This window comes from Camelus dromedarius, chromosome 8 (genome assembly GCF_036321535.1).
Source record: "Camelus dromedarius isolate mCamDro1 chromosome 8, mCamDro1.pat, whole genome shotgun sequence".
NCBI lineage: Eukaryota > Metazoa > Chordata > Mammalia > Artiodactyla > Camelidae > Camelus > Camelus dromedarius.
This window is the reverse complement of record NC_087443.1, coordinates 24,226,371-24,247,740: the sequence shown is the minus strand read 5'-3', so window position 1 is coordinate 24,247,740 and position 21,370 is coordinate 24,226,371. Positions and strand designations below refer to the sequence as shown.

Here is a 21,370-nt window from a genome sequence, read left to right as displayed (position 1 = left end):
ATCCTTGCTAAATAGAGAACTCGTAAGAGGAAGTCCAGAAATTTGTCCTGGAAAACGACACAATTGTAGTTAAACTTTTTTTTTCTTTTAATCCTCACTTAAGAAACATTACTACCACAGAAACCACCATTGAATAACGCAACGAATTTTAAAAGTGATGTAAGTGAATAACAAGGATTAAAAGAAAGCACCACTGAAGTAAGCAACTCAGGTTGAATGCCTGGACATAGCAGGGCCCAGTTTTTCCCTCTGCTCATCACAGAAGACATTAGCTGATCAGAATGGTCTGCTGGCCACAGGAACAGCGAACAGACACGAGCACATCTGTCTTTTGCTTTTGCTAGGAAGCGCCACCAAGTTTAACAGTCGTAGGACTAAAGGGTCAGATAGACTGGATTTGTGCCCTAGATCTGCCTCATGTAAGATTTTTAGTCTCACTGAAGCATGGTTTTCTCACCTAAAAAAATAAAGGGGAAAAAAATCCAAAATCATTTCTTTTTTTTTTTTTTTTTTTGTCAAGGTGAGGAGTGCCTGGTTAAGACCTGTCATGCAGAAGTTCTTTTACCTGCATATTATTACCTACGTAGAGGTTCAGATAAGCTTGTGTTGAACAAGTAATTATTCTACGTAATATATCATGAGTCCTGAAGATAAGTTTAGTACCAGATATTCTTTGTGTGAATAGCTGATTTTTCCTTTTTCTTTCTTTCTTTCTTTCTCTTTCTTTCTTTCTTTCTTTCTTTCTTTCTTTCTTTCTTTCTTTCTTTCTTTCTTTCTTTCTTTCTTTCTTTCTTTCTTTCTTTCTTTCTTTCTTTCTTTCTTTCTTTCTTTCTTTCTTTTCTTTCCTTCATTCCTTCATTCCTTCTTTCCTTTCTTTCCTTTCTTTTCTTTCTTTTCTTTCTTTTCTTTCTTTCCTATTTTTTGGGCTACATTTATACTTAGCATACTTGGCAATATAATTCCAGGCTATTGGGAAATACCAGTCAGTGTTGACAGCACCCCTAATTGTGGGCAAATGATAAATTATCTTTTGCAAACAAATGTGGTGTTACAATTGAGACACGATTTTTTTTTTTTTTTTTTTTTTTGCCTTGAAAGGCCAATCTTGTAAGCATTTATTTCTGTGTGGAATTTTTTCTAATCTTTCTCTCTTCTTCTGTTTCCCTTTCTTACATGCTGACTTCGATGTAGCAGACCACTTGGGGATTGAATTCATGGGTAAGACTACACAATTTGCTCCTTAAATATCTGGAAAAAGCCAAGTTTGATTATGTACATAGTGTTTCCTTCCCCATCTGATTATAATTGAAATGTCTCACTATCAGATGCTAATAGTAGTCAAAAAATGTTTTTGTTGATTTTTCACTAAGTAATGGCTCAAAATGAAAGACTTAACTGCTTACTGGGAAGGCAATTTAATGTTAAGTGCAGCTCTGGACTCTTACGGAAGTTTGATTTGGCTCCTGGCTTTGCTTGTTCGCTCTAATTCTCAATCTTCTTATCTTTAAATAGGGATAATAATAATTCCTATTTTGCTGCACATATGAATTGCTTAGCACAATGTCTGCAAGATGGCACACACTCAGTAAATGATGGAAAACTGTGGTGATGGTTTAAAAACGTCAGTTTTTGTTACTTTCTGCTCTAATTTTTTCCTTCTGCATGATGACAGCTTTGGATGCACTTTGGTATCAATCTTAATTTAGCAGTATGGGCTCTATAGATATTTCCATTTACAAAATTGTAATATTTATTTTGAACGTTTGGCAGTGAATGGTGTTTTATTAAAAGGATTAGAAGTCCTTTCACACTAATTATTTTCTATACTCATAGATAATTACATGAAGAATCAGACATTTTTCTGAGTCTATATTATTGTAAAATGGGGTTGGGGGTGGGGGAAGATTCCAGAGTGTTGCTAGGCATCATATTGCTAAAATGGAAAGATACTCAGGAGTTAAAGTGAGTGAATTTGAGATCCAAATTTGAATCTAAATTTATAGTTTCTTTTTGATTGGCTTTTGTTGAACTTCAGATTTTTCTCTTATATGATATAGATACGAATACTTTGTTTTATACAGGCATATGTTTACTGTGATAATATTTACAGATTTGCTTGTATTCATTTATTCGTTCACCTATTCATTCAGAACGTATTTATCAATTATTTACTCTAAGGAAAAAAAAAAGGCAAAATGCTAGAGATAAAATAGTAAGTAAAAATGGACAAAAACCTGGTTCAGTGGCACTTAGAGTCTAGTAAGTTTACAGATGATAATTAGGTGATAAAGCTGATAAATATAAAATTGCAAGTTTCTTAATACCTATTCCAGGCAAGATAGTACTAGCTTGGAGTAGTGTGATAGTGGAAGAAAGATGTGGAAAAAGTTGATAAGATATTTAGGACATGATATCAACAAATATTTGAGAGGAATTGATGCTGAAGGTCAAAAAAGGGAGCTTATGAAGGATGACTTCAGAGTTTATAATTTTGATGTTTATATAAAACGTGGGCTCATTTTCTGAAAAAGAAGACTAGAAGAGTAACAGATTTACGGGAGATGGTTTCCAGATTAGGTTGGGAACTTTCAAGTTCTGGGTGCTTTTGATATATCTGAGAGAAGGTGTCAAGTTGGGAGTCATATTGCTGGAAGTTTTGAGGGTTAACTAGAGATTAGTGATTGCATATTTATACTAAAATTGATCTTCCTATTGTGAGATATTATTCATGAGGGCTCTAGCACCTGGGTTTTAGATCGTAGAAAAAGCAGACAGCTCAATTCCTGCAGATTTGGGGTTTTGCTAGATAGAAGTGATGAAATCTCATAAGGGCAATGAAATTCAGGATCATATTGAAATGACGCACTGTAGAATATAAGGTAGGTGTGGAAGGAAGTGAAGAAAGGATGGCTGTCAGTGAGTAGTCACCCTGGGGATGCTCAGACAAGCTGTTCGTATGAAGAGGACGTGGTAGTCACATGGGCCAGGGATTACAGAAAATTATAAGCATGGTCACGCAGTAGAGTGTCAGTTGTTGAGAAGGATATGTGGTTTGTACTTTCCTCATTTCCTGACGATGGTGGAGATTAACATCATGGATGTTGGAGCATCAACAGTCATTTGAGGGTAGAGGGTACTTCTCCTTATCAATAGAGAAATTTGCTCCACTGAACTGTGGTGATTGCAGGCTCAGAGAACAGAGGCCCCAGAAGTTAGATAGTAGAATGACTGTAGATGTAAGAAACACTGCATGGCGGTGGGTGGCACTGAAGTCGCCTCAAACAGCACAAGAGTATAGCCGGAAACTAAAATTGCTACACCAGTAGTCAAGAAATGGACAAGTCACCATCTTATGGGGCTTTTCCCCTGAGGACTTTCAGTGACTAATACGTTATAGTACAATGATTTGGTATGACACCAAAGATATGTTATGAAGAGGTCTGTTTTAAAACATTTAAAGTAATTTAGTTACTGGTAGGGGAAAAAATAAGAGGTTATTGCGTACTTCATTTATATGACTCTCAAGACTAACTGAAGTTACAATGAGTCTTTTAAAAGCTGGAGTCAAATCAGAGCTAAAAGCCTCACGGGAAATGAATTCTCACCGTGTGAATGTCTGGCTTCAGCAGTAGAGATTGCCTTGCAGGGAAGAGGCTGGGCAACAACTCAAAGTTAAGGGTTTACTTAGTGTGCATGTCGATAATGGGAAATAATGAAGGATTAAAGGATTATTTGGAATGGTGAATAGGTTTATAGACAATAAGTTAACCATCATCACTGACCTCACTAATTCTAGACACTGTTTACCCCCACAGGTTGCTTTAACTGAATATGTTCTGTTTGTTGATTTGGGGATAAATATTTTCAGATTTAACTTGTAATGTTAGAATCCACATGAGTAAAATTTGTTCCATGGACGATGGTATTGTCCCAATAATATGACATCTCTAGGTATAAATTAAGCTGGGAAGCAGAAATGTAGGCATAATTTCTACAAATTAAATTGTGGTTTATTGGGGTGCCTGTAAGTAATCAGTGCCAGCTCCGTCTGAATGAATTTCAGAATACCTTTTTTCTCAAATCTCTTCATTCTTGTTTTGAGCAATGTTAATTTCATCCTCCCTCAAGTTGAAACATAGATCACAAGGTGATGATCGGAAGCACATTTGTCTTTCCCACAAGTCTTTGCACTCCCAATGGCCATGTCTGTGTGCACTCCTATTGACCAAAACCTGAAAATCTCATAAAGTTGAATAAATTCTTAGTTGCAACAGAGAATTCCGAATCATATGCTTTAAGAATCCTACTATTGTTTAATCAACATATACTTACCATATTTACATATGCTGAATGTATAAAATATTGAATATGTAGGTATATAATCTACCTCCCTTTAATGGCCAAAGGCTCTGAAACTAAAAATAGAGAAAGCTACACATAACTGAGGTTGCATAATAAGTGCTGTTAAAATAGTGTAGGCAAAATACAATGAAAGAAGAAATAAAAATAAAAGCCACTAAATGGGCTTGGGAAATTCAGAGACATCTTCCCAGGGGTGGAGAAATTTAAGCTGGGTATCAGCCAATGTGGATAAGCTGTACCAAGTGTTGCTGTAGTCCAAATCTAAACTAGCCCCCCGTTGCTTCCACGTTAGTGTGAGCCTTGTTATTTCAGTCTCTCTATCTGGGTCTCTGAGCTCCCTAGTGACACTACTTTAGAACGGAAGAGAGGACATCAACTTCAGTAAAGACACTTAACCAAAAAGCTTTTCTGAGTTGATTTATTAATTTTAAAGACTAGTTATTCTATAAATAAACCATGCCAAACCCAATGTCCATTAAACTGCCAGTATTCAAATGGATTTTTCCTTAAGTATATTCATGAATTTTTCCTACTGATGCTACTGGATTGGACTAATGGAAATTTCAACAACAAATGCTGCTCTGAAATACAATACCAGTTGAAAAATACAGCTAACTGACTTTTGAAGTTGAATGACAATACAAAATTGTGTTTGTGAAAAAAATTAAAATTAAAGAGTTGATACTAAAACAATAATGAAAAAATATTTTTTGAATTTGTAATTGAACCTACTCATTCATGTACACATGAGGGAAAATTGAGATTTTTTTAAGGTCAGGTGTTCAAACTTCCCCTCACAGTGTGGCTAAATCAGGTGATGGAAGAAACACACTTCTTTGTAAGCTCAAGTACTTATTGAGCTGTGTGAGAAATCCAACCAATCATCTAGACGAGACAGATGGCCAAAGGGCATGTCAGACTGGCCAAGTTTGGAAGGTGCATTGATCATGAAGAGGGATTTCTCATCTGAGAAACATCTCGCTACTATGTCAAGTGCTCAATCATGGAGCATATCTCGTTATATCCACTTGAGCCATTTGTTACACAGCTATGTCTCTGACAATGCCCTGATGCATTTGATGCTTTAGGTATGAAAGATGTTTGTATAAAAGCAGGTGCAGTGCCATTTGCAAACATATTAGCAAACCACAGGGAGAACTGAAGACTGTGTGAGAGATATTTTAGGCAAATTTCTTTCATTCTCATCTGGAAAAATAAAATGAACTCTGTCAGTTAAATGTCTTGTTTGTGATTTGATGTTGTGTTTCAGATAGCATAATATATGCAATCTGAGTAAAATCTGGTGTAATTTTTTTAAATTAAAAGATATATAACATATATAAGCCCAAGTTTTATAAAACTTGGGAAAAGTCAGATTTTTAACTAAAATCTTCAAAAGATATTTCAAATAATCTTTATAATTTGAAGTGAGAAAGGGAAGAAAGAAAAATATTTTTTCTTGAAGAAGAGGCTTAGAAATATCTATGGTCTAAAATACGTGTATAGATTCAGAACTGAGAAAGTTCATAATTTAAACTTTACCATATATTTAGTACCTCTTCATCTCCTCATGGAAAAAGATAGTTTTAGAATACTTTAGTAAGCCCTGAAGATAATCTCATGAGAAATGACCAGGTTCTAATTCTGTTTGGTTGATATGAAGTAAGGATACTTTCCATAATGCTACACTGCTTATTCTGAATGAATTAAATCTAACATATGTCAATATGTCAATCAAATGAGTTGTGTATGCCCTGATTTGTGAAATGGCATTAGGGTTATAGAAGTGAGGATCTCCCTTCTCTAGGCTGAAATCTCTGAATTAGACTTATTTGGAACAGAAATATTTTGTTCACTTGAATATATTGTGTTTTCTTATAAAATAAAATGGCAATTTATGGATAAATGTCTTTGTATGTGTGTTTGTGTAGGGAGATGAATTCAAAAGAGTATTTGTTTAGTTTTTCTTATATTAAACCACATAAGAAATCGGAGGTGTCAGAGTAATATACGTTAACATGATTTAATGCTTAACATACGCCACCAAATCTATATTATTTCATTGAACTCTCAAAAAAATGCAAAAGGTAGGAATTATTTATATCATTATCTTATAAATGACAGAACTGAGGTCTAAGTAGATGAATTATCTCCTCCAAAGAGCAAGGGTGTGGCGAATACTGGATTTGGACCAAAGTCTGTCTTCCTCCAGACCTGCTGGATTCTACTGGGGAATCAGCTGCTGAGCACCTAAGACAGTGGGGGCTTCATGATTACCCACGGGATTGTACTCTGGCAATCTGGCAATGTTTCAAGTGGCAATGCAATTCTGTATCTAGTCCCAAGGTTTAAAAGTAATGTTTTTCCAACTACCATGAGGTCATAAGAATCTTAGATGGTAACTCACGTTATCCAAGTTATAAAAAAAACTTAAAATGAACCAGATGCCAGTCTATAGCTTTACATTCAGAATTTTAACTGCCATGTGTACCAAAAGGCTCACATTGGCTGGTAATTTTAGCCTCTTATGTAGAATAATCTATAGACACTGTGTTGCATTTGAAGGTTTCTTGGTGATTATAGACTGTTGGGTGCCATTAGTTGGGTGCCTATACTGTTGAATGCCATTGGGGTATAACACCCTTACACATCCATCTCCTATGATGAGAGATCTGCGCCAGATGGTGCAGTGAGTCAACCATCTCCACAATGATTTCCCAAAATGCTGCTTAAAGAACTCTTCAGTAATCTTGTTTTCTCACTTATTTTTCTCTTTAGCAATGTGACCACTCCCTCTCTTTACACTATGAATTTTTATAAGTCTCAGTACAAGAGTTAATAATTTAGCTCTCTCAGTCACATGCATCTCTAAGTCTTCTTCCTTCCTTCCCTCCCTCTCTCCCATCCTTCTTTCTTTTCTTTCTTACTTTCTGCTTCTTTTTTTTTAATGAAGAGATATCTTGATTTGTTTGGTTTTTCCGAAGGCTCCTTAGCCACAAGTATAAGGATAGTGTTTGGCTTTACATATATGATTAATCTAACGTTGGACATTAGCAGATATTGGTACGTACAGTGGTTAGAAGTAAAAATCTCTAAACAAAGTCATGACTACTCAGTCAGATAAACTAAATTCTGACAGAATTTTCAGGCAGGATTAAAAGATTTCCGTGATCTTCTCTGAGGAATGACTATAAGCAAGAGATGGAAAATATGCAGCTGTATTAATTATGATTTCTGTAAAGGAGAAAAATGGACATTTCTGTAAATACATTTGTAGACTGGATTCCAGAATTGGTTAATGAAGTTTTGTAGGTAGACACTGAGAAATGTATTTGTTGTGAACTATTAGAAAAAGCAGGATTGTTCACTGAAAGCTGACATAGGACCACTATATTTTTGCTACATTAATATTAATTACATTAATGAATAATTTTCATTAAACTGGTAAATGACTAAATTGGGAGCGTCTGTGTAGGTAATGAATATCTAGCCTTAGCAAAACCTTGGGTACATTCTCATCAGCTTCTTTTGTAATATGGTGAAACATGGGTTATATCAATTTAATGGTAGGTGGATTTGGGGCAATAAAATACGATATGGAGAATCAAGATCATCCATGAGTGGAGCTTCTGGCTGCTTCTATGGAAATATTTTTATTAAGGGAATAAAAAAAGACATAAATTAGACACTCACAAAATTATTGAACTTTTTTATGAAGGACATCAGACTCTCAGCAAGTTCACGATTCAGTGTGTGCGACTTTTTCTATGAAGGGTGATTATACTTTATCAGATTGAATTAAGATCTAACAGAAAGGACTGGTTTTGTGGATTGTCAACAGAATTTGAGATCTTAACCAGTATCAAGTTAATTACATTTATATGTCAATTATCTAAAACGTGCATTAGTTGAGAGTAGCTTCCAAAGATCTTCTGAACTGTGCTAGCAAAAAGAAGAATGTGAAAAAGAGAGCAACAAAGATGTTCAGATTGTCATTGGAAAGTAAATCCCAAAGAGGTTAAATAACAAATAGACCTTGATATCCAATTCCCGATGGCCATTGTTTGAGGAGTCAGGATGAAGCTGTGCAATAGGAGAAAAAAAATGGATGATGGTTGGAATATCTAAAGATGCAACAAAGTGAAGGCAATACTGTTTCTTCTCAAGAAACAGAGAGTCGCTTCGTAGGCTCTTAATGGCTCAGCCAGTCAGAATGTGTGGAGCCCCTTCGGAGGGTCAAGCCCCGTGCCAGACAGAGCAACACAAAGGCAAGGACAACAGACTCTCAACAAGTTCACGATTCAGTGTGTGCGACGGACTGGCAAACCAGTGTTTGCAGCTCAGTGCCAAAAGGACTTCAGTTGAAGTTTGGGTGTTTCTTTTATTTTCTGTTTTACAAAAAGCAAGATGGGGTTTCTCAGTCATTTGCAAGATGTTAATATGTGGTTCGTACTCACATGCATAAACAGAGTTTGAGTCCACATACACGTGGGAAATAACGAGGTTCTGTACCTCTGTTGCATGATTTCACAAAGCCTTTGGTATGCTTCCCTCTATTTATAAATCTCAAAGAGAAGATTATAGTAGGCAACATTTTCTGAATTATTTTTCCAGAAGAGTACATTTCATAGGACTAGGGTCTTAGGGACTGTACTCTGCTAAATCCTGGGAGAAAGGAACAGAGAGGAGGGAGCACCCACGTCTCATTAGAACAGTTGGGGACATCTTTACATGGAGGAAGAAAAAGTGCTCCTGCAGTGGGGAGATGGCAGTAGGAAGCAGGAGGGAGAGAAAAAGGAGGAACACGGGTAAAAATACAAGATGAAAGCACAGCGGATCCAGGAACCGCCGAGAGGTCCTGGGTAATTGAAGAAAGCAGTAACGTGAAATGCTGGGTGGTAAGTGGTGTGGTCGGTCAGTCAGGTCAGAGCACATCATGACGACCTTATGATGCCCTTGGAAAGAAGTATAATTTTATCTTGTTGTGCAAGAAAGCCTTCAGAGGTTTCAAGCAGGGGAGTGATCAGATTTCCTTTAAACAGCTTATTCCATCAGTAGCTGTGGGTAGAAGTTGCCTGAAGGCATTGCATGCAAAATCCCAGCTAATGGGCCAAGCTCGGGATTTTACTTCAAATATTCACCGAATGTTTGCTCTTTGAACAACACTGTTAAGGTTATACAGAGGAAGAGGCAAAGGCAGAGCACCTAGGGGAGCCGTGGGGACGAGGCGCAGTGAGCAGAGCCGTGGCCATAGTGCTCTTTGAAGGGAGGGGAGGATTTCTGTGGGCAGAGGCGGAAACATCATAATGAAGAGGTTAGAATAAACAGGACCAGGAGGAGGCAAATGTGTTTGGAAATATTTTTTTTCTTATCTGCAAAGGAAAATTGCATTTTACTTTAAATTATATATAACACTTTATTTGAAATGTAAATCAAATTGTGTCATTCCTCTGCGTGAAACTTTCTAATGGATTCAGAATGAAATACAGCTATAAGTTGCCCTGCCAAGCCCTCCGTGATCTGGCACTGCCTCCCTCCCTGACTTCACTTCCTACCACTCTCCTCCTAGTTCACGGTATTTCTACCACATCAGTCTTCTTCTCATTCCTCTGTCTACCTCAGGACTTTTGCACTGGCCATTGTCTCAGTATTAGATACCCTACTCATCTGACATGCTTGGTTCCTATTCATCAGAAAGGCTTCACTTCAAACATACTTCCTAAGAGACTTTCCCTAACCACTTTATTTTATGCATTTCCTAACTCATTCATATTAGCTTCTTTTGTTTCTTGCATAGAATCCATTGCTGTCTAATTGATTTATTTCACTTGTCCTTATCAGTCTCCCCACTAGAAAGTAAGTTCTGTGAGATGCAACTTATTGTTGCATCTCCAGCATAATGTTTAGCATAATTATAAGAGCTTAATAAATATTTGTTAAATTCACGAATTTAAATGTTGGATGTTTCTTTGAATTCTTCATTTGCTTGAATGATTAAAAAAGAAAAGGTATAAGTTAAAATAGCAATGAAATCCAAGGTCCTGTGGTTTAGTTCTAAATAAGTAACTCTCGGTCACCAACATTCTTTCTGGATATGTCCCGTGTTTAAGTGATGGGTGACATACAAGGACTTCTCAAAGGTGTGGCTTTCAGCTCATTCAGGTGTTCTGTGCAGCCCTAGAAGGGGGCCAGTGTCTTAGAGCTCCTGACTGGCCATAGAATAGCTCAGGAATTGGTTGTTATCACTCAGCTCTGTGCTTTCTGGTAGTGTCATCATCGCACTTGGAGAAACTGAGAATAATGGAATAACCTAGGTAGTCAGAACAATAGAATTCAAGAACTTTCAACTTTAACTTTCATCCCAGGCACTGGGAAGCATGTTACAATGTCAATTCCTGTCTTCAGCCTTAGATATCTGAGTAGGTCGTTCTGGGATGGACCCCAGGCTCTTAGTTCTTAACATTTGAGGTAGGAGGTCTCTGTCTACAGGACGAGACATTTTGACATAAAGGGGCAGGCAGACTTGATTTAATTTCTAGCCCCACCATTTCATAAATGTATAACCTAGGGCAAAAGATTTATCACCTCTGATCTTGGAGTTTCCAAGCTGTGTCAGAGGGGTGATGGCATTATCAGTCTCACAGGGATTGTTGGAAAGATCAAAATATATAAAGCATACAAAGCGCTTAGCACGAAGCTTGGCAAGTATTAAATTCTCAATCAAATGAGCTGTTGTAACTACTGCTCCTTCTGGAAGTGACTTCAGAGATGTGGATTTCTGACCCAAATTCTATCTGAGATTTCACTCTAGGTTGTTCCCATCACTCTGATACTTCTCGAAAGGGGAAACTGAACTTTATTATTATCTTGTAGAATGGGAGCCGTTCTCCAGGGCACTCCAGGGAATGCCAGCTAAGTTTTTAGGATCAGTTCTCTCAAAAGAGCGATGTCCATGAAGTCTGGACATCCCATTTTAGAATTTGGTTCTAAAGAAATGTCTTTATATCTTCAACCTGGTTATGCAGGATGGCTGAACCCCTTTATTAATATTTCCGACAGGATCAGACACAGGTGAGGGAAATCAAGTAAAGGTTACTTGTCCAGTGAAGCTGACCCCTTGGGTGTCCCATTCATTCTTCTCAGGGGGATTTCATTCACTTTATTTCTTTGGATGAGTCTTAAAGCAGAAGGCAGAACTGTGCTGAAACTATATGGATTCTAAACTTGTATTGATAAAGCTCACAATCATTTATGAAAATGGAAGGAAGGGAATTAACTTTTGCTGCCTATTATGACTTTGGGGCATGGTAGATGATTTCACATGAGTTACGTCACTTTAAGTCTCAGAGTTGTCAGGAACCTCACACATGTGATGTAGAATGTCACCACAATCTGAGTGGCTGGATTTTTGGTCTGGGAAAAAAAAATTGATCTCATATTCATTTTAGTATCCTGTGCAGATACCAATTTTGAGGAGCTACTTGGTTTGTATTCAAGGAATCCATCCATGTCTGGACTAGTGCATCAGTGAGGCTGCCATTCGTGAAAACCAAAGACAGAGAGGGAGGATGAAGGAAGTTAGTCTTAAAAAGCCTGGCAAGGTCATTTTTTCTCACTGCACACATAGTGAAGCAAGGTGGACGGAAGTAAAGGCAATATGCTCAAGTGATAAATAGTAAAGGTGAATTATAATCCAGATCAAATGTCTGCCAAGCCCAAACTCTTCCCTTGGTCCCTGCCCACCAGCATTATAGAAGACAACATGTGCTCTTCCTCTGTGCTGGGCTCCATGTGTACTGAGCTGAGGGTGTGTGTATCCTCAGCTAGGCCCTCAGCTATAGAAAGTGCATTGCAATTGGGTTGCCAGACTTAGCAAATAAAATGCAGGACACCCACTTAAATTCAAATTTCATATACACAACAAATAACTGTTTAGTATAGATATGTTTGATGAATTTCATGGGACACTTCTCTATAAAAACATCTGTTGCTTGCATAAAATTCACATCAACTCGGTTTTGAGTATTTTATCTGGCAACCCTAACTTTGGGGTTGTGATCCTGGTGAGGCGTAGCCCCCTACCGACCCATTTCTGTCTCACACTTCACTCCCCACGAAGGCGGAATTAAAGTTGTTATGAGGAGTGCAGAAAGATAAGCAGAATTAATGGGGAAGATGAGCAGGGGAAATTGGAGGAAGAGTGCTGTGTGTGTCTCCAGGGATAACTGCTTGTTACATGATGAGAATGAGGCAAAAATAATACTAAGCTGCTTCCAAATCATCCTTGAGCAGCTATCATTGTTTAACATGGCAAATGCAACCTGTGAACTCACTGGTGCTGCACATGGTGGGGCCTGCTGTCAGAGCAATTGACGAAGTATTTTAAAGCCACGTTGTTGCTATGAGTGAAACAGCTAAACACTTCAAATGTAGACCCTTTAGAAAACAAATGGTAACATGATAACTTAATCAGCTTTTGATAAAGAGAGTAGCATTTAACTTACGAAAAGGTGCAGTTCAAGACAATATTAATGAAGCAATGCCAGCTGCGTCTTTATCTGTTCACCACCCATTCATTTCCCCATTACATTCAGGCTGCTAACTTCAATCACAAACATTTTTTTTTTATGAGAATAAGGGGCTTTTTGTTCCTATCAGAAAAAATTCAGGTATCTGTTTTCTGGAGTTGTACTATGGAATCACAGTAGTGGTTCAATGATTCCACTTTTCTATAGCTTTAAGAAAAAAACATGCTATGAAATTCAAGCAGTGTGATGAAAAGAATATAGATACTCTGAAGCCATACAGAGAGCATCCAATTTTGACTTCATCTTCTATATGCTGTGGGACATGGGCTATCTATGTCTACCCATCTATCTATCTGCATGTGTGCAGACAAACTCTTTCTCAAGTTTCATTAATATAAAGATGGATGATGTAATACACTATGTACACATTTTTTGGCGTATATTAGGCACTTCAATTTTCTCCTCCTTTTCTGCATTCCCTAATGCGTTGTGTTGTGTTTGCCCTGCTTGTTTACGATCTGCTTGTCTGTGTCTCTGAGAGTGTGTGTTCATAAACCCTCAAAAATAGAGCGTGTACCAGCTGTTTGCTTTGGCAGTTCTCTCCAGCAATTTCCTTAAGCCTGCCCTTCTGTGGTTCCTTGGTTGCCTTCTGAGGACATTGCCGAGGAGATACAGTTGACACGGGCAGCAGCTACCCCAGATGTGGCCCTCCATCTCTCCTAAGCCCCACGTGGGATCAAGCCCTCTGCCTCTCATAGCCCAGGAAAAGTACTAATCTTCTGCATAGAGAAACTAGGAGTTTGTGTATGTGCTGTTATCGCCAGGATCATGGAAGCCCTGTTGTCTAAGGAAAACTTACCTTGTTCCCTGATCTTTTTGTCAGATTGCACCATGGGAGCTTCTTGAAGCCTGGGATGCCTGAGCATATGAAATTCCAGGGCATCTTAGGCTCATCTTGACGCGCCACCTCTCAACCTCATCTGCTCGTGCCATTCTCAACCGTTCAAACTCACACTCGCTTCCCTGAACACACCCCAGTCTTTCTGTTTTCTTTGGATGTGATTTCTTTCTCTGTGCTGTGGAACTAAAGCCCACTGCCCATCCTTTACACATCCTCATGTGTAGATCTGCATCCTCAGTGTGCTTGTGTGTTACACTGCAACTTCAGTAGACAGGGCATCACTGTGGTTTATGTCTCCCTTTCCCCTAAATATTGTGAGATCCACAAGGGCCAATATCATCCCCTTACAGCATCAGCTCAAGTTTTGCATTTCCAGAGCCTTTGGCCGGTCTGTGCAGAAATTCCACCTGCTCCAAAGATCTGTGTCACACATCATCGTATGTCAGCTTCTCAATACTGCCCTCGGAGTGAGGAACACTTGCTACCAACGAGGTAGGACCTGGGCAAAGTTCAAGTTTAAATATGTGACAAACCAAGGATCAGTTCAGCTGCCGATGACCAGCTCTATGTGCGTGGGCAAGTTTGGGTCAATAAGACTGAGTTATTCACCTATAAAATGGAGTACTGACACCTATCTCACAGCAGTGTGGTTAGACTAAAACAAGATGATGCATTTGGGAAAAAACAGACATGCCCTTCCCCTACAGTCATACTTACTTTTACAATTTTATGATGCTCCAGAGCCTAGAAGATGTACCTTAAAAACTAGTTGAATGATAAGTTGATTTATTTGTGATGTGTTATATAAGAAGACGTGGGGTTTTTTTGTTTGTTTTTTGTTTTTTTTTTTTGTCTTATTCGAAAGCAATATTCTTGGAAATTATATGGTTATAAGAAGACATTTTTTTTTCTAATTAACATCAAGCATTATATGTTTATATTTTGCAACAATTGGCCAGGCAAATATTTATTCTACAAACAAGTGGTGTTTTATTATTAACCATAAATTAGGAAGAGGCCTCGGAGGTCAGCTGGTTGACCCTGTCCCTTTTAGCTGGTCAGTTCTTCATACTGAGAGGAAGCACGGTGCCATCAAATCACAGGTTCCTGGGACTTCGCCTTCGTTCTGTTACTTACTAGTGTTGCGACTTTGGGTACATTAACTTCCCTAGGCCTCAGCTTTCTTGTATAAAGAGAGATAATAACCGTATATATTCCAGCAACTCTTGGAATGGTCCATAGTGGTTTCTCCAGTCAACCTTTGTCTGCTCTCTAAACTTCCTTAGCGTAACATTCCATGTGATACCTCACGACAGTTATCGTGGCCTCTCCCTAAGTCTTATCTCCTGAACAACACAGTCGACCTTGAACAACATGGGTTTGAACTGCGAGGGTCCACTTAGACCGATTTTTTTCACCAGTAAGTGCTAGGGACTGCGGGAGCCCTGATGGGTTGAATCTCCGCATACAGAGGAGCTGTGGATGTGGAGGAACCTTGGATGCAGGTGAACCATGTAAATGGAAGGCCAACTATAAGTTATTTTCTGTTATGTGATCGGTCAGCACCTCCCTAACTTCCAGGTGTTCAAGGGTCAAAAGTGCTTCTTCTGGTATTATTTGCAATTCTTTCTTTCCTGCTTACTTTTCCTGGAAAAACTAAGGTTTGTCAGAATCTCTTCAGAAGTCTAAACCTAATTTCCCAAGGTATTTTGAAATTTATATGAGGAAGTGCATGTCATACACTTAGTCCATGTGCAGTAAATGCTCCAAAGTATCTTAATTTATCTTCTTTTACATTCTTTGCACACTGAAATTTTACTCATTCAATTTATAATATCATTTGCTTATTTTTATCTCCATCTAGGGGGCATTTCTGTAAGCAGTTTGCTATAGTTTTTTTTCCCAGCCACTTTCCTATATCTATATATATCTATCTATATATATATATATATACACACACACTCACACACACACACATATATATATATATATACACATTTTGCATGGTAGAGATTATAGTGTGCAAGCCTGTTTTTTTTTTTTTTTAATGTTGTTAAGCTGAGTTTTACTGGTGTGGAAATTTTGTTTAGATTTATCTTGTAATTTGTTTTGGCTTTATATTCTATTTGTATAAGAGATATAAACGTAATGGGTTTACGCCTAGTATTCTATACCTATCATTCAAAATTTCCTTGAAATTAAGAAAAAAAGGCATCAGTGTCATAAAGCTGCAGTTCTCCAATGCAGTGTTTAGTCAGCAGAAGTCTCTTTGTGTCACTTTTAGGGAACTAGGCTAGGGCTGCCTTTTACCAGCCTCTATTCATGTAATAGATTTACTTTCGAAATGTAAGACTTTACACTTACTTCTGTCATTTGTCACATTTGTTTTAACCCATTTTTTTTTTCTGCCCAGTAGGTAGAAAATACATAGATTTTTTGTGTGTGTGTATTGATTGTACCTTGTAATACTTTGGACCCCTTCAATCCTTCTGTTTTTTAGCTACGCACACTGATAAGTGAGGACATACTGGGACAGGTGTGAGTGTTCTGCAAGGTTTGCGGTTAGCTGTCAAAATGGGATCACAGTCTCAGAACTACAATTGCAGATTTCAAAGTCTTCTTTCTTTGCCTTGATGTTATGGTAGAAAAAATGTCTTCGATTTGGGAAAGTCCATCTTCTATCCAAGAAGAATAATCCCTTACCTATAACTTTGTTATGTTTTTTAAATTATTTTTTAACGGAGGCACTGGGGATTGAACCCAGGACCTCCTGCGTGCTAAGCACATGCTCTACCACTGAATTATATCCCTCCCCACTCTTACCTGTTACTTTTAATAAAGTTTTGTTTTCCCTATGTGTGGCCAGGTATAGGTTTTACTACCAAGAAATCACTGGGTTTTCAAACAGAATTATGACAAAGGTTGCAAAGGCATGACTTTCTACCAGCTGAACTATGAGCATTAAAGGATTTATCCTTGGAAAAGCTCGTTTCCTCTGAGGGCTACAATGTGCAGGGGGAGATTGCATTATTATACTCAATATCCTGAGTCTGATATTGCTGTCAAGTTACCATATGAATACTACTATTTATTAAATATGTTATAAACACACTGCAGTTTCTGCCAGTTTATAAAGTTACTATAGTTTGTACAATGTCTATTTATGTAAAAGTGAGGTGAAGTGATTAGCATGAAATATGAACTATATAATTGGTCAATACTGAACTTCAAAATATTTTTTAAACGAAATAGATATTGGAAGCCAATTGCAATATGATCACTGTTAACACCCAGACTTTGAAGAAATCAGGAATTATAGAATATCCTTGGGGGAAATTTGACTGGCTGTCACTTGGAAATGGATCCCCTTTTAAATTTTGAAGGTGTTTAACATCTGGTTTGGTCTGAGATTCTGTGACACACAGATGCTAACTCATATGTATGAACATCTATTATTGAAAATGCCATAAAAGCTTTTTTATCCTTTTGCATTTTTCTATCAGATTTTTGTTTCATGAAATAAAGATGATTTCATTTCCTTGGTTTCAACATTGTTTCATAAAAGAGTGGATTATTTTTTTCTCCTATCATCATCTGTCTTCTTTTCATATGCCCTCAATTTCCTTTCTCATTTATCTTTTTTTTTATAAGTCTTTATTTTTTTTTCTCAGAGCTCAACTCTCACCAGCAACACTTTTCACATACATGAGTTTGAAAGACCTGTTACAGGAACGGGTGTGCACTTTTTTTTAACTGAAGTATAGTTGATTTACAACATTGTGTTATTTTCAGGTGTACAGCAATGTACAATTATACATATACATACATATTCTTTTTCAGATTATCTTAATTATAGGTTATTAAAACATACTGAATATAGTTCACTGTGCTGTACAGTAGGTCTTTGTTATTCATCTATTTTATATGTAGTAGTGTGTATATGTTAATCCCAAACTCCTAATTTATCCCACCCCACTCACTTTCCCCTTTAGTAATCATAATTTTTTTTCTATGTCTGTGAGTCTACTTCTGGCTTGTAAATAAGTTCATTTGTATCATTTTTTTTTTTTTTAGATTCCACATATAAGTGATACTTTTGACAATACTGAACTTTTTTTTAAAGTTCAAGTTGGATCAATATGTTTGGAGGTTTTTTCAATGAAATGAAAACCATTTTAAATACATCACATTATCTTTTCAAATTGACTTACTGAATTGAAGCAACAGTGGGAACAACACACTCAGGAGCTTTGAGGTTCAGTGTTGTCAGCATCATCAATGTATTTAGAATGTTTCTGTGATGGGTTACAATATCGTGGGTCAAAGGGATCTTTGGGGCATTTGAGTCTGAAGTCCAAATTCCTATTTTGTTATGATCTGATGCCCAGTGATGTTAAAAGACTTGCTTGTACTCAAGTAGCTGGAGACAAAGCTGGGACTCAACAGCAAGCATTTATCGACTCCCTGATACTAGAAGCAGTCTCATAATTCCATCCCTATTGCTTTTATCTTTCCATGGCTGCCAATTCAGATTTTCCATTCTCTTAATCCAGTGCTATTTACATCTAGATAGCTAGATAGCTGTCATCCTTCTTCAATGAGGATTCTGTACAATCAGCCTTGAGGTTTGATAACACCTCTGTAAAACCATTCTAATTCACCAAAATGCTTTAGTACAGAAGCAGTTTCTACCCTTCTGAAATTTCTTGGAAATTCAGTCCCTGGAAAATGTCTTCACGTCCATTGTTTTGACCAGCTGAAGATATGGTGCAGCAAAGAGTCAGTTGTTCCTACTCAAAAATGTTCGTATTGCATTGCTGTTTTCATGGAGAGTCTGTGCTGCATTTGTCTGTATGTCTCCTGTGTCCGACTCAGGGATGAGGATATAGCAGGTTCTTATGACATGTTGGAAGACTAGACTTCCGTAAGTAACTTTCAGTGCCTTTACGTACCCTAGCATCACGTGCTATTCCACTGAAAGTGTTATTCTATTTTTACCTAGATGATGTTTAAAATTCGTTCATGTTGAAAAACAAAACTAAACTAAACTAAACAAAAAGTACGGTTGAAAGCGTTCATGGAAAATTAGAGAGAACTTGGCTCTGAGTTAAGTTTTCCAGTTCCTGCTGTATAGAGCAAATTGTTAGAATCAGCATTCATAATTGAGCTTCAACTAAGGGCTTTGTTTTGTAATTTGCTCTAAGGTAATTAGAAAAATGTGCGTGAAAGCGTGACACATATAAATCACAGGTATATTCATCTGAACGTATTCTGTGTGGTTTATATTTATAGCTCATTTTGTGAAGACAAATTTACTGTATTGAAACAGACAATTAAGGGAAGGTAAAGGGTCTAGTATTTTCCCAGCAACTGCAATGTGCGAGGCACCACGCCAGGGACTGCAGAATCTGTCTCAGTTAATCTTTGATGCAAATACTGTCACCATTTCACAAATAAGGAACTGGACTATGTAAAAAACTGAGCATATAGGGGGTTCAAAAATAGCCTTGTCTCTGCTGAATATATGCAGGATCTAATCAAAATAATTACAACTTATATCCAAATAATCTATGGTAGGGGCAGAAGGCAAACTCAGTTCACCTGGCTGGCACTTCAGTTATTTTTACAAGGGCAGTTTGCATTATTGAGGTATTTTGAACACTTTTATATACATTTATTGAAGTTACAATTTAATTTGCAATGATAAATCTTCAGACCACTTTTTAAGAAATACTAACACATCATGGCATCATTGTACAGTGAACGAAGACTGTAAGAGCTCTCTTTTTGTGCTATTTTCCTTGGCTAAATGGAGCCAGATGATTAGGAATTATGAAGAGGCATAAACTGGTTCAATAAAATCGAATTTGGAGACAAATCCAATTCTATATTCTAATATAGAGGTTCCTAAGGTGTGTTCTCTAGAGATATTAAATGGTATTTTATATACACACTCATGCACAAACACTCACACAGAGGCACACATTTATATGATATAAAATTCTAAAGTAAATAAATGGCTACATATGTACAAAGGAGAATTCCCCAAATACGCTGAGGAGGTGCTGTGTTAAAAAAAAATTAAACATTTGCTTTTAAATTAGGTAAATTCTCATGTCCATTAATATGAAAACATTCTTTGTGACATTCCAAGGGTGAAATGAAATTTTTAAAGTCCTCAAACCTTTTAGATCACAAAAAAATCCTTTTACAAGGAACAGTTGTTAACTCTTGGAGTGTGAGGGCTCAGGATGATACATTTGGAGAAATGTTTATTTATTTATTTAACAGAAATGTTTGGGCAACTTAAACTAAATGTCAGTCATTGACTAGGCATTGGGGTGCAGAATGATTGAAACAGACAAAGATCCCTGCCTTTGTGGAGCTAATATTTTAGTAATGGAGACAAATAGACAAAGACAAATAAGCATGTAGGACTCTAATGAGTCCTAAGGGGAAAAAATAGTGGAGAAAAGGGTAGGAAGTGTCAGAACATGGAGTTGATTTTCTAAACAGAGTAGCAGGGAAAGCCTCACTGAGAAAGTACCATTAAAGATTGAAACGAAGGAGCAAGTTATGTGGATTTCTGGGGAATTTTCCAGGCAGAAGAAAGCCCAAATTCAAGAACAAAAGATCTGTGTATCTGCAGCAGAGGAAGCAAGGGGAACAGTCATGGGATATGAGGTCAGAGAAATTATAGAGACTCAGAACAGGTAGGTCTTTGCTGATAATGAATGAAATGAGAAACCTTGGAGTTTTGAGCACCAAATTGGTCTTATGGCTTAATTTTTTTTAAGAAAATCTAGGAATTGTCAAGTGGGAAAGCAGACAGACCAAATAGGAGGCTATTGTGAGGGTCCAGAGGTTGCCTGATGGTGAACTGCGTGAAGATTTCAGCAGGGGAGTAGGGGAACTGAAGTCAGATTCTGGGTCTGTAGTGAAGGGAGAGATGTACTGGATTGGTTGATAAATCACAAAATGGGTTTGAGAAAGAGAAATCAAGGATAATTCCTGAGTTTTAAACACAGTAAATGGAAAGCTGGTGCCACTTATCAGAATGGATAGGACCTTGAGAGGAGGACATTTGAAGAGGGAAAGTAAAATATTGAGTTCATTTTTAGGTGTAGTCATTTTGAGATGCTTTTTAGATACTCATACACAGGGGTTGGTTCAGCAGATGGAATACTAAAACAGGTAGTCAGTGTCACCCAGTGGTAAATTATTTATACAGAACACATGGGAATTCCAAAATTTGAATGCTGTAGGTATAAGGGGCCAATTCGAATTTACAGAATCTTCAACATAAACTTAAAAGTCTATCAGCTAATTTAGTGCTACCATGCTTCTGGCAGAAATAAACAAATGAATGAAAAGTAGGAAAAAAGGAGAGTGGGGAGGTTGCAAAATCACTACCTCCAACCCTAAAGCAGTTCTCATTCATTGTCTTTTGGAGACTAGAAGGTGAAGTTAACCATAACATAGCAGTGGTTGTTGCTGGGTGCTTTGCAATGGCTCAACAGTTCCTCTGAAGGGATCTCTGTAGGAGCTTTTCTTGAGTCCTGCTGATGAGAAGCACTCT

At 37.4% G+C, this 21,370-nt stretch overlaps 1 protein-coding gene across 6 annotated transcripts in view; it reads left to right on the top strand.

The window, feature by feature from the left end:
* The window catches only part of NRG3 (neuregulin 3), a 930,932-nt gene that overhangs the window by 828,704 nt on the left and 80,858 nt on the right, over positions 1 to 21,370 (top strand). For all 6 annotated transcript variants that reach the window (XM_010984086.3, XM_031461039.2, XM_031461042.2 and 3 more), the window contains exon 4: positions 1,192 to 1,218. In XM_010984086.3, the coding sequence (XP_010982388.3) occupies positions 1,192 to 1,218 (27 nt within the window). The remainder of the gene's footprint in view (positions 1 to 1,191; positions 1,219 to 21,370) is intronic.